This window comes from Canis aureus, chromosome 13 (genome assembly GCF_053574225.1).
Source record: "Canis aureus isolate CA01 chromosome 13, VMU_Caureus_v.1.0, whole genome shotgun sequence".
Taxonomy (NCBI): Eukaryota; Metazoa; Chordata; class Mammalia; order Carnivora; family Canidae; genus Canis; species Canis aureus.
The window spans coordinates 27,465,672-27,480,410 of record NC_135623.1 but is presented as its reverse complement, the minus strand read 5'-3'; the positions used below and the strand labels follow the sequence as shown (position 1 = coordinate 27,480,410).

Genomic DNA, 14,739 nt, shown 5'->3' with positions numbered 1-14,739 from the left:
TCTGCTCTGTATGCGCTAATCTTTTTCCCAGGATTGTTGGATCACCAGAGAGCAATATACCCTTTTATCTCAGCTCCCTGAAGAAATGACTTTACTGAAATATGATTAAGTGTTATGCCCTCAGCTTTTAGAGAAATGTCTATTTCAACGGCGATTTTGTCTTTTGTTATTCCATGACCCCAATTTAAGAAACTTTACAATAAATTTGTCCTTGAGTTCAGTGCCAAAAAGTTTGTCTCTTCGATCTAAATTATGCTCTTTCTGGTCAGAAAATGAGAACTAGACATGCCAAGCAATCTCCCTTTGTGCCTTAGCTTCCCTGACATTCAATTCCATTCAGCACTTTGCGGTAGTAATTACATAGGCTCGGGCATCTTGCTATATACATTCTTCTACTTGTTTTCACTAGATCCTGTTATTGAATCGTGCCATATCATATTGCAATTAGTTTTATGATTCCCAAGGCCACCTTGGAAATAGACAAGTTTTAAATCTCAGATTAATAACATAAACCACTTCCTAACATCGTTGTGTGCATGCAGCTTGCAACGAGACAAGCAATCATTTTATTTTCAGTTAAAAAAAGGCAAGGCAATTTCAGACATCACGATATCTTCTGAGAAAATTTTATAATTTTGGCAATGTTACTTTATGGGTAATGTGCACACAATGATAAAATTCCACGCATTATGCAGATGTATTTAAAAATATTCAAGGCATTATTCATAGGCATTAACAAATGCAGAGTTTTCCAATTTCCATGAGAAAATGCACTCATAAATATAAAAGAATTGTAGGCAATATGGGTCGCTAAAAAGCATTAATTTTGACTTCTTAAAGATATTGAGACTTAAACACTAACCATGATTTCAAGCTATGTTCCTGGCATATGGCCAATGATGAATTTGATTTATCCCATATTTTTTTAAGAGGAAAAAAAGGAGAGAAGTGCAAAGAAAGGTAACATGTGTTTGCCTGTCCACTGTCTGTGGTATTGCATAGTATCTTACAGCGATTCTACAAGGTTGTTATTATAAACCTGACTTTTCAAATGACGAATGTGAGGGTTAGTGAAGGAAGATTCTACAGCTCTTAGGAAGTTCCCCCGAGATTCTCACTCAAGCTTCCTGGGCTCCAGCCTTCACACGCTTTCCCACTTGGCTGCTCTACAAGACCTCGGCATCCTATTTACTAAGCTCTTAGGTTACATAGTGAAGTGGTATGATGAAAGATGAAGATAAAATCCCTTGCTCAAAAGGCATTTGTCATCTTCCCTTACAGGGAAGATCCCCTGACGGGGATGGACAGTGTTCTCTTTCAGGGGTGGGGGATTCTCTGAAATAGGAGAATGAAAAGGTGAAGAAAATAGAGTTTGCTAATTACAGCAGGCTATCACAGGAATATTTGATTTTCTCTTTAGTTTAATTGGGCTGTTCATTCAGGTTTTTTTTTTTTAATTTAAAAAATGGTAAACTGACAAAATGGTAACACACACTAGTTCTCCAATGCTAATGACATACTTTACAGAACTGAAGACAAAACCGAAGCCATCTCTAAGGATAGATCTAGGTACTGATTCTGAAAATACCCAAAGCTTTTTAGGTTTTGCATCTCTTTGGAAATTAGACGAAAACTGTGGCCATCTGCTCATATGATGCACATATGCAGTTTTTACGAATGTTTCCATACACTTTTAGAGACTTCATCTGTCTCTAACACCCATCCAAGGACTCAGGTGAGGGTCACCGAAGTCACGGCAGAGAGGGAAATTACTGGTCATCCCATGGAAATGTCCAGATTCTTTCTCGGCGAAATGAACTTTTTTGATTATGTCTGTCTTGTGAACTAAATTCTCTGTTTCTTTCTTTTTAGAATTTCTTCTCCCCCTCCCCTCCATAAAATGGATGTGACTTTATTTTCAAGTTTTTGATATGAGTTAACTTTCCTTTTCAAAGACAGCACCCCCAGATGCCAACTAGACTTCATTACTCCCAAGTGACACAAATCTTCCTGTAGCATTCCATATTTCTAAACTTCAGCTCAGGGTCAGTGTTTCAGACTCTTGCCCACAGACGTTGCAACAAGAGTCCCCTGACTTTAGAGAGTCCTCGCATCTCCTCCAGATTTTCTCCACCGGTATCTCCGATTACTGCCATGGTCTCTATCTGGGTTTACAGACCATGCGTTTGTGAAAATGCTTGTCAGAGTGCAATTCTTGTCAACTGCATGACAAACTGTTCCCAGAATATTCTAACTCTTCTCATATACGACTGTTTCTCTTTCTTAACATTTGGTATTCTTTTAATAGGTCCAATCAGAAGTAAAATAATAGACTGCCTGGAAAGAACTTGTGTGTGTGTGTGTGTGTGTGTCCTAATATGGATCAAACTGAATCACAAGTCTTTAAAATCTGAAAAGAAAAAGTATTATCTTGCCGTTTTCCAATTTAGAATGGAATGGATCCCCTCCAGTATTACGCTTAAGGAGCTGCAGGTCATGCATTGTTTAAACATCCTACGCAACTTGCTGTCTTATTTCAAGCCCCTGTGGTAATTCGTGAACATACCTTCTGTTCTGCTGTCATGGTTAGACTCTGCAGCCGGCCAGTCATATTCCCTAAGCTCTTTTCAAAAGCTGCTACGAGGTGAGCCTGTGAACAAGATGGAAGGAACACATTTTAAATGTCAGAACCTTGTATATGGATGGATGGATGAAAACTCTTGATTTTATAAAATGCTCAATTTCAGGTATTCGAACTTTTTAAATACTATGACCATCACCGTTAGCTTTCAGTGATGACTCTCCCTTAACATAAATCTTTGTTTATCATTTCTAAACTTCAGTTTAAATTCCGTCTCTTGACATTTAATGTGAATTCAACTTCTGAAAAGGGAAGGTATTTTGCAAATAATAACACCTTCTGACTTGCATATCACAGAGGACTTGACACCCAAAATACAGAACACACTTCTGAGGTGCCAAGTTTTTAGACTTAAAGCTCAAGAGGAGGTCCCTGCAATAGTCAATGGACAAATGTTTCTCATTTTTATACCTCCATGATGACCTTTGAAGATATTGTTCGCTCCTTTATTGTACCGATACTCTCCTTCTAGTGTCAGACATCTGCTGACAGCTATAACGTTACCTTTCCTCTCTTCGTGCTTACAAAGAATGGTATCAGAAAGAGTTGTCTTCACCTTCCAAACTTTTTACAATAAAAGGGCTTTTATTGCTACTTTATTCCCTTCAACGAAGGAAGTGCAGGTAGGCCAGCTAGAAATAATATTCAGTCATATTTTATTTAAGTTTTCATGGCTTTCGGGTTTTCTTTTAAATCTCAGGGAGTTACACTTATTGCAGTATAAAACCCGAACTCTTTTTTTTTTTTTTTGATAAAACCCAAACTCTTATGATTAAGAGGTATTTGACAATCTTACAGCTCTAAAATAGGCCAGGTTCTGTTGACATGCCATTATCTATCAGCTTCACCCACAGAATATTAAGCACGAAGAGGTGCTTCAATCTCTCACTGTTGCTTGAGGAGAACTACAGGTGTGTTACCTTAAACCGATCTACTTTTATTGTGCCCTTACAAAGACATGACGATAGAATTTATTTTACAACCTACATCGATAATAAACTATGTGTGTGTGTGTGGGGGGATATTTGGCAACCGTTGGCCAAAGATTAATTTTTGAGAGAAAGGAGGAAAAGGACTTACTAAAATATATCACCTTGTAACTATCACAGAGCTGAAAAGCTGAGGTAGCCATTATCACATGGATTGCAGGAGTCCAAAGGATTAGGGCACTAGAAATTTATTCCATTATTCGTAACAGAAAGAAGTGTATATTCCACTACTGGTAACAGCTAGAAGGTACAAGTCCCTTCCATTATGATCACGATACAAAGGCGTCCTCGTTCCTAGCTCTGAGCTTATCCTGTGCTGCTCCCCTCTTTCCTGACACAACAATACAGAGAAAGATAATTTGTGGAGGATACTTCTTCTATTAATCTTCAGTCCTCCGATATAAACTTTTATTCTTTTTCCACTCTCTCCTGCCTCTATTTCATTTTCCCACCAAATCTCTCTCTTTCTCTCTCTCTCTCTTACACGCACAACCATGAGAATCATACTCCAAGGTTAGTTAGCAGATTTAATATGATAAATAATACTCTTTTTTTCAAAAGAAAAAGGGATAGTATCTTGAGCTTAAAATGTTTTCAGTGATAAGGAATATCATTGCATCAGGCTTCATATATCAGAAATTAGCTTATGTTCCATTCTCTCTCATATGTAACCTTTTTATTGTAAGAAAATTTAAAAAGAGAACAAAAGCATATTAAATCATATAAACCATATTAAAAGTGAACAAAATGAAAAGGCACAGCTCATTGTTTTCTCGCGCAGTGAACATTCATACACTCACCAGCCAAGTCAAAAAATAGGACAAGTGAAGACCCTAGAAATTTTCCCTTATCTTTCTCTTACTACTGTCCCCTCTCCCTTTCCACAGATAAGCACTTATGGTAATGATTTTCTTACTTCTCTTTTTAGTTGCATCCCTAAACACTGTATTTTAGCTTTGTCTATTTTTAAAACTATCAGAATGGAATCATATGGCAACAATTTTTTTGTGACTGTTCTCCTTTTCTTAACATTGTGTTTCTGAGAGTCACTCATGTGGTGCGTAGCAGTAGTTAGATTTTGCTGTAATGCATTGCTCCATGTGATTTATAATATATTTGCCCAAATATAATATATTTGCCCATTTGCCATGATTTATAATATATTTGCCCATTATATACAATGGGTTACTAAATCCTAAAATAAAATTGCTCATTTTCTCTTAGAATAGTGAAAATTCTGGCCGAAAACCACCATTAATATTTACTAAAAGTAATGCAGGAATCTACTCAATATTGCAATTTTAATTCTCCAAAACAACTGTAAGGCTTAATTATTGGATATATAAACTTGAATGTATAAACTTGGATGAAAATTTAAACTTTACCTTCTTTGCATATTTTCTCAGTTAAACAAGAGTTAAAATATGGCAAAGAAAGTAGGAATGTGAATATGCTGAATAAATGTACTGCCTGTATTTTGTAGCTATTAGTTAATACAAAATGTTCGCTATGAGAATGTCAGTTTTCAATCTTTGGAACATTGATGTTCACTAATTATTCATAAGAAAATGTATAACCAGTTACCAAAGAACATTTTGAGTCACATTGTTCTTCATGAAAAATATGCTAGAAATGTGTCAGTGAAATACTGCTTTATTTAAATTTATGTTGCCTTGGCTTCGGTTATCAGATTAACTTTGTTACTTTGAGTTAATACAAGGTTAAATTTCTCACCAATTGGATTAATGGAAAGAGTACAAGAAACAAATAATAGAAACCATTACTACCAGTGATGATCTTTCTCACCTCAATGGAGAGAAAATGAAAAGCAAAAGCAATTGACAATAGGACATTAGATCTTATCTGAAAAACTTAATAAAATGGTGACTTTTTCTAAAATTGTGGATTTTTAGGGGGATTATTGATCATGGTTTACTTGGTTTCGACTTTTCTCTTAGTAGCTGCATAATTTTCAAGCCAGAGTAAAACTGTATCAATATGATAATGAATATTCCCTGACTTGTGTTAGGTGAAGACTGTCAAGGGAATAAAATAGACACAACTGAATATTAGGTAAGGGAAGGTATTTCTAATATACACTGTCTTTAGTTTTGGAATTCTATAATATAATCTGAATATAATCTGAATCTTTACATAAAGAGAATTATTGTGCTGCTAAACAGTAAGATGAAAGATTATGAAAAAGTGCCAGCATTATATTTATTCACCCAGAATTTAATGACAGTCCATCAACCAGAAAAAAAATATAGAGATTTATATGGAGATGTATATAAAAGTGACTTTACATTTGAAAATCAATAGATGGACTGAAAAGGACTCTGAAGGTATCATAAATAAGGTTTCACATTTCTTTTACACAATATTAAATTGTTCCTTCAGTGTTTGTCATTGTTAATACGTGCAAAACTGTTTTCTGTGAAAGGAGATACAGAAAAACGAGAGTAACTGCCAGAATGTATAAAAATATTAAATATGCGACTCCTGGGGGGCTCAGTGGTTGAGCGTCTGCCTTCAGGGCATGATCCTAGGGTCCTGGGATCGAGTCCCACATGGGGCTCCCTGCATGGAGCCTGCTTCTCTCTCTGTCTATGTCTCTGCCTCTGTGTGCCTCTCATGAATGGATAAATAAAATCTTTAAAAGTAATAAATTTAAAAAAAATTTAAAAACAGACATATTAAATAGAACAAAAAAACAGGACACAATCCTAAACAAAAGAACACCTGAGAGATTTTTGGCTAAAAGACCTATGTGTTGAAAGGCAAAAAATAAATAAATAAATAAATAAATAAATAAATAAATAAATAAATAAATATAAAAAAAAATAAAAAATAAAAGACCCTCTGTTTTGTGACATATTCATTCAGTGGTATCTTTGAAAATGGTAATAATAACTAGCCTTAGTGCCTACTTCTAAATATGTAAGAGCTGAGATTCATCAACAAAATATATTATCATGCCAACAAATGCTTAGCACCTGATTTGACAGTAGGAAGGTGTGGGTGAGAGGCTGGGAGGCTGGCTGACTGTAGGATATGGCCATACATTTGCAGTTGCTCGCTGGTGGGATCCTCTTTTCCTCCTGTTCACGTGCTGTATTGATTCGGGGAGGTCAGGCAGTAGCACCTGCCAACATACCCTCTTTCCTTTCTAAAGACATCCTAGTAGAAAGTGCTTTACAGCGAGTCCTCCCAGGGCTTTATGTAGCTCTCTGATCAGAGAACCTGACAAGTGGATGGGAAGATTCACCGCATATTCTACTGAGGTTTACCCTGCCGGTCAAACGAAAAGTGAGTTGGCTGGGCACCTTTTTAATTTACCACTGCTGTTTTTTTTTTTTTTTTTTTTTTTTTTAAGATTTATTTATTTGAGAGAGTGAGAATGCGAGCCAGGGGGAGGCAGAGGGGGGGAGAGAGAGAATCTCAAGGAGAATCCACACTGAGCATGGAGCCTGACTTGGGGCTTGACCTCACAAGCCTGAGATCATGACCTGAGCCCAAACCAAGAGTAAGATGTTTAACCAACTACCCCACTCAGGCACCCCTACTGCTGCTTCTTTTTTTTTTTTTTTCCTACTGCTGCTTCTTTTAACAAAGTGGGGAAAAAAGCATATATATATATATATATTTTTTAAGATTTTATTTATTTACTCCTGAGAGAGATAGAGAGAGAGGCATAGACACAGGCAGAGGGAGAAGCAGGTTCCATGCAGGGAGCCCGACGTGGGACTTGATCCCAGGACCCCAGAATCACACCCTGAGCCGAAAGCAGATGCTCACCCACTGAGCCACCCAGGTGCCTCTGAAAAAAGCATTTTAATAGAGAAGCAGGTAAGTTTCAAATTTAAAAATTAAAACATGGATTGTTGTGTGGATTCCATATAAATATAATCATGTCAGAAAAAAAATATAATTATGTCAAGCCCAAACACAGATCAATTGACAGATCAATTAACAACACAACAAAAATTCCCCAAAGTAAGGAGAATCATTTTAGTCCTGATAGAGTGATTTATATATTGAGTAAAAAATAAATTATCTGGATACTTAAATAATCATTAAATAAAAAGTTAACAGTTAATGATATTTTCTACAGAACCAAATCCATTGTAATTCATCCTTATAAAAATCATGGCTGTTTTACTACTTCACTTCTATACAATAATGCTCATTGTAGTGATCTTATGCAGTTTAAATAAACTAAAACAATACAAGGTTTACTCCTACTTCCAAAAAGATTACAAGATTAAAAATAGTTTTTGACTTAAAGAGTTCTGTACAGAAATAATTTTATTCAGTCTTATGACTGACTTAACTTCTGCACATGTATATTACATGTATATATTACATACATCAATAGATATTAACAGATATCTGAATTTGTTAATTTGGATATCTGAGCATATTCTCTGAATGAAATTTAAATGCAGTATTTTTTAGAACTAAGAAAAAATAAAATATTAACTAAAAAATCCTTTGATGGCTCATTATGCTCTATGGGAACTTAAGTGACATTATAAATCAAATGCCAAAGAAAGTTCAAGATAATTTGCAGTTAATAGATAATTCATGAGTAATTCAAATTTTTAAATGTACAAAAAAGTTTATATATTTAAATATACAAGTTGACATAGATATATAAGACGGCTGAGTGGTAATCCATGATAGTTTGTTTTACCCAACAACTCCTGAAGGTATATTTTGGTTGTTTGCAATGTTCTTTACTGTTAAAAAATAAAGTTGCTAGGTATAGTTTTTTGGGTGGCTTTGAGGTGATTTAAGAAGATTTATAAAATGCATTATGAAGTAAAAAAAAAAAAAAGCATGCAAAATAGGATATAACTTAGGCTCCCATCTGTGAGCAAAAGGCACAGTTAAGATAACATAGATGTGGGTAGGGGAAGCTGGAGACATTTGGGCATCTTCTCTAAGACTAGAACTTGATAAACAAAATCACCTATTTGACACTACTTGCTCTAATTCTGTATTCATTCCTTTTTTCATTATTTTCCTCGAGGAAATATTCTATGCTTTTTTTTCCTAATCACCCCTTTCCTCCATGATATTTTAATACCATAGATATGACATAGATATGATGGATACCTGTCCATGTACTCTATGAATAACTGTGCTTTATGCATAAAAAAAGAGTAAATTTTTTTTACCACCAAAACCAATTTTCACCCTCTGGTGGTCATATTGATGCTCAGCTGAGACTACATGAGCCAAAGTCATGAAAACACATCAGTGATAATCAGTGTGGCATGCATGACTGGAGCAGAAGTGGTAGGCAGCCAACGGCTGTCACTCTTAAAAAATTTTTGCTCCTTTCCCAAACAATGGTACAGAGTCATATTTCAGGACTGCTTCCTCAGGTTAAAACTTGGTTGCTCCTCTGTATGTGTGTGTGTATGTGTGTATACAAGCCTTTGCAAGTGTGTACTGCATATATCTCTTCAAAAGATCAACACTGAAAAGAAGCATAAGAAACCAACCATTGAATATTACGCAGTCATAAAAAAGGATGGGATTGTGCCTTTTGAGACAACATAGATGGATCTTGACGTATTATGCTAAGTGAAGTGCAAATGAAAGAAAAGAGAAAGACAAATGGCTGATTCCACTCATCAATGAAATCTGGAAAAAAACAAGCAAACAAAAAGTAGAACCAGACCTATAAATATAGAGAACAAATTGATGCCTGCCTGTGGGAAAGTGTCGGGCAATGGGCAAATAGGTGAAGGGGAGACGGAGATCCAGGCCTCCAATTACGGAATGAGTAAGTCACGGGAATAAAAACCAGAGCCTACAGAATACGGTCAATGATAATGTAATAGTGATGTAATGGAACAAATGGCAGCAACTCTTGCAGGGAACACAGGATAGTGTATACATTGGTCAAATCACTAAGCTGTACACCTGAAACTAATGCAACACTGTGTGTCAACTCTACTCCCTCCACCACCCAGGCCCCCAAAAAGAAACCAACAACCATGTTTAGGAAGGGTGTCTGAGGGAAAAACAAGTATATGTTTTTTATTACAGACTTTTTTTTAGTTTCAGTTTTCCTTTTTAATATAAGAGGCACATAATGTCAAGCTTTTTAAATGGCAATAGTTTAAAAATTGTTTATGGAATTTAAAAATTCCGTAACGTATAGCAGATGTTTATTATTAATGTCTGAATATATAAACCCATGCAAGAGACATTTACACAATAAAAATAAAATCCTTCAATTTTAATCGTTAAAGACATCTATAAGTATCTTGACCATCCAACGAGTAGGGTCTGCCACTGAGCCTTCCTCGTTGCAGATAAATACAGCCCAGTGTGTTGGCATTTACATTGTCATTTGTCCTTTGGGTACAGATTCAGGAATGTAGACAGTGTTTTATACTCTTATTCATCTAGTCTGGTATAAAATTTATAGTTTCTTCTGAACTATTTCTTTAAGAATTCTTCTTAGATGGAAAATATGGGTTAAATAATTCTGTTGTCTCTTCCAGTATTGCCTAACAATTCTCTAAAACCTGCTATTATTTTTAACGATCCCCCAAAATCTATAAAAATAGGCAATCCAAAATTAATTTTATCCTCCCAACATTGAAAAGATAAAATCAATTCAAATACAGTCGTAAAATGAATACACTGTCAGTGAAATGACTCACTTCTATGCTGTGGAAGTTGTATGACACAAGAATTTTCATCCTTAAAATCTCTCTTAGTCAAGTCATACCCCGTGGGCCTACTACACCTGCTATGTCTCTCTTGCTATGTCATGCTTTGTCTGGGACATAGAAAACCTCAATGGAGAGTAGAGATCGGTGAGGCAGACGAGAGGCCCAAAGCTACACGGTTCAACTGAACAGATTAGTGTTGGATGAAGGTGGCCAGGCAAATGGCAAAACAGCGGGAGCTTCCCTACCCCTCACTGGTGCTCCTAACACTACTGTTCCTCAGGACCAGGCACCATGCCACGTGTTCTGTATTATTCTCCATCTATTCTGAGTATTCCCTGGCTCGTGGAAAGATATTCAATAAATGTTAATACTATTGATGACCACTGGCGTCATTTTTGCCATTCTCAGGTGGCCAAACTGCTGTGAGAAGGCTGCCAAAATTTTTAAGAGAACTACCTCTCATTTACAACATAGCTCAGATACTCAAATGTCATGCTAAGTTAATTTTTTTATATAATTAATTGGATGCTTAACTAATTGCCCAGTAAATTGTGAAGAAGGCAGGGCACATAGAATATTTTATCGTCCAGAGTTAATCACTATCAACCCCCAACCATATTGTGGCTGGAAAAAAAAATCTATGGAGAGTAAAAAAAGACATAAGAAATAACCCTTGTAACTGTGACTAATGTCTCCAACCTTAGAAGAAACAAAAGGCCTTTTAACCACATCAGTTTGGGTTTACATTTTAATACTCAGTATGCAGGAAAGTTTACCTTCATATGACTGACTGAAGACTTTATTTTTGACCATTTAAAATTTGTATATCTGTTGCTAAAGTTATTCCATTTACTACTTACATATCTGTTTAGATATATTGAAAAATAATCACAAGTGACTTACGTTTGCTGAGAGTTGAGATGTGAGGGTAGCAACTTTTTCTTGTGATGCAACCAGCTCTCGCCGCAGTTTGTGGATTTGCTGAATATAGTTTAAAAAAAATCAATTCAATATACCATATTTTTACTTAAAACTAAGAATTCAATCCAAGAAAGTAAATGTTATATTTCGCTCATGTAACCCCTTAATTAGTGTATCAGCACAAATTCCTGAAAAAAACAAAGAAATGTGAACACTAGCTACACAGTAATAGTCAAATGCCCTTATTAAGAAGAGTGGTAAGTGACTGTTCAAGGTTAGGACCCAAATTTGCAAATTAAAGGATGTTTGCTTGCTCTCTTGCCCCATCTGCCTGACTCAAGAATCAAGTTTATTTTCTCTATTAATTCTCCTACTTCAGGCAATTTGTGGTAACAAAACTCAGGCAGTAAGATCTTTTCTTTTTAAAAATTAAATATACATAGACACATTTTTTCTGGGTCTTCTTTTAGCAAAAAGTACTGAATGTTCTAGCATGGCATTGAGCATGGAGTTTTAGCAAAAATACTCAGTTTTTTTGGTGTGTGCTTATTTTAATTTTCTGTAGTTTGGCAACTTCTCAGAAGCTGTGGAATATCCTTTAGTCACTGAAAGATGGCTCTAATTCCACAAGTAATGAGTCCATATTTGGAAATAATTTTATTAGCTGGAGTTTCAACGGCTAACACTCAAAGAACCCTTCCCAAATCTTTCTGTAATGCTTTTTATTCACAGAGTTACTATTAACTCAGAATAGTAATGCTTTATAGATTACCTATAGTTTAAAAGTAAGCAGAAAAATTAGTAATACTGTTCAAATAAGATAAGCCAACAAAATTAATACGCTAAAATGTCTTCTTCCTTAGCTAAGTTCACATTGTAATAAAACTGAACCAGAAAAAGAGGAGTATTTCATATCACATTTAAATTGTTTATATAAGTATTCTCTGCAGTTAAACCTGAATGTCTCATGTTGCTAAAACATGTAAACACAGATTAGTAAGGGTAAAACATTTACAACCATCTGAGGCTAAGTCTGTAAGTATATTTCTGGTCTCAAGGGATTTTAGTTACTCAGATGCCAAATATTCTACTCTAATTCTTCTCATTTCTGTGAAAAGAAGTCTTCTATTGTTGTGGCTGGACATTTGGAATACTATCTCAGTTTGAAAGAGCATTCTTGACACAGTCCATTAACTGTCTTATTTTTTTCCCTCTTGTGGAAAAAAAATGGTAGTCAATATTGCGAGAGTCAAAAAGGAGCTGTGAACTTTAAGCTGGAAGCAGAGACAGTGGACATTTATTATAATCTCAGCAAATGTGATTCCATTTCACTCCTGTTTGTTTTTTTTTAAGAGGTTCACTAGCCCCAAATAGCACTTGACTTGTATTTGAATGATGATGACCACAGATAGTCCCAGAAAACAGACCACCTATTTTATCTTAAACCAATACAAATTCAAACAGCCTTTCTCAAATTAATAATCTCCATTACATTACATAATACTTTACAATGAAATCTAGGAAAACTTAAGGTAATGTAAATTATTTTTTAAAGAAAACCATGACCCATTAGGGGTAGGAATGATACAAAGGGGGGTCGGGTAAGTACTAATCAGGCAAATAGGCAGCATTTGAATACCTCAGTAGTCACATTATGACCAAATTAGAAGCACTGTCCCGTCCATGCAACATAAATAAAATACTATAGTTTTTCTTTTAAACCATATTTACTTTTTTGGTCTAGATCATCAGATTGCTATAACCAATACTATTTCAATATTTTAAGCATAGCACAAATTTTACTTTAAAGGCAAGGTAAGGCAAGGAGTTCCATTGCAAAGGCTGCTGCCAAGACACTGGTTTTCTCTGTGGTCTGACTGCCTCAGTGTCAACCTATCAAATAGTCACTACCACACCTTGAATAAAGGCCTAATTAAAGTCCTGCTCTCCTGGGATAGGACAATTCTTTTACAAAGGGAAACCAAAAGAACACTCTCCAGGTTGCAACCTGACCTGTGCATGACTGCGACAGAGTGTGTATTTGTGAAACGTGTGTGGTCAGAACAATGTAGCATGCTAGACATAAAGTGGTGGTCAGAACAGCAAAGTCCTGGCATGAAGAGATAGGCTGGGATGCTGGGACCTTCTGTTGTGGAGATGTGGTGCCTAAGACTCAACACTACATTAATCCTATGCAGTTAGTCTCATAGGCATTGGTGAGAAGAGACGACAATAAGCGAGAAAGACCACACATCCATTCATTCATTGGGTTTAATGAGTGCTTACTACTGCAGGCGATGGTTAGTTGTTGATATAAAACCCCATTCTAGAATGTGAGAGGAGAGTTTGCTTTTAAGAACTTCTTTTCATTTTCTTTATGAGGAAGCACCCAAGACCATTTATCAACTAGAGGATCGCGTCTATCAGCCGTGCTGGAGAGCTATGCCTCTGTATCACAGAGCCCTCTACTGGTAGAAGCATTCATCACAAGTGTACACAAAGCATCAAATTCAAAAATGCTACAAATTTTACCTCTGAATGAGCCTTTTCTTCAGCCTGTAAAAGACAAAAGGCAAAAATTATCTATAAATATAACTAATGTCATTTTGTTCCACAAGTATAAATGAGTAATTTCATTGTATAATTATACTGTATTTTCAAAATGTTACTATGATCCAATATAAGACTAGTAAAATACATAATATTATTATAGTAAAATACATGTTATTTTATCATATTGTTACAAATTATTATGATAGTGATATTGTATTTATATAATTATGATATTATTATATTATTATAACAGGAACCTTTAAGATTACAAATGAATGCTTCCTTATATATACATGATTCACTGAAAATGTAGGTTATTTGATTCATGGACATATAATATGCCTTAGAAGCAAAGTTAGAATTGAAGATTTTATTTATTTATTCTTGAGAGACACACAGAGAGAGGCAGAGACATTGGCAGAGGGAGAAGCAAGTTCCCTGCAGGGAGCCCGATTTGGGACTCGATCCCAGGACTCCAGGATCATGACCTGGGCTGAAGGCAGATAGATGCTCAACCACTGAGCCACCTAGGTGTCCCACAAAGTTAGAATTAAAAGAACATGTTACCGTAAGAGTCAGACCATAAGCAACAAAAGCAAAACAAGTCATAAAATTATATCTTAAAAAAGATGAGTGTAGGAAAAAAGGAAACATTACATTTTTTTTTCATTCATATTATAGAAAATACACTCCATGCTCTATAGAGATCTTCAGGCAAGACTTAGGTGTCGGAGTTTTATTTTGGCTTGGATTTAAACACAAGCACACAAACCCTTTTTATGATTTACACATCATAAAAAAAAAATCTCAAATAAAGCCAGAGGGAAAATATTGACCTTTACTGATAAACACAGAAAATCAGTTTCTATCTTCTTTTATTGTCCCTAATGATTATTAATTAAGTTTATGGAGCTGCAAGCCAGCAAAGAGTAAAATG

The 14,739-nt window shown here is 35.4% G+C and overlaps 1 protein-coding gene across 16 annotated transcripts in view; it reads right to left on the bottom strand.

Moving 5' to 3' along the window:
* Positions 1-14,739, bottom strand: part of NAV3 (neuron navigator 3) — a 1,006,607-nt gene that overhangs the window by 52,754 nt on the left and 939,114 nt on the right. For all 16 annotated transcript variants that reach the window (XM_077845591.1, XM_077845595.1, XM_077845596.1 and 13 more), the window contains 3 exons: positions 13,782-13,805; positions 11,232-11,309; positions 2,567-2,650 (listed from right to left, as the gene is read on the bottom strand). In XM_077845591.1, coding sequence (XP_077701717.1) covers positions 2,567-2,650; positions 11,232-11,309; positions 13,782-13,805 — 186 coding nt within the window. The remainder of the gene's footprint in view (positions 1-2,566; positions 2,651-11,231; positions 11,310-13,781; positions 13,806-14,739) is intronic.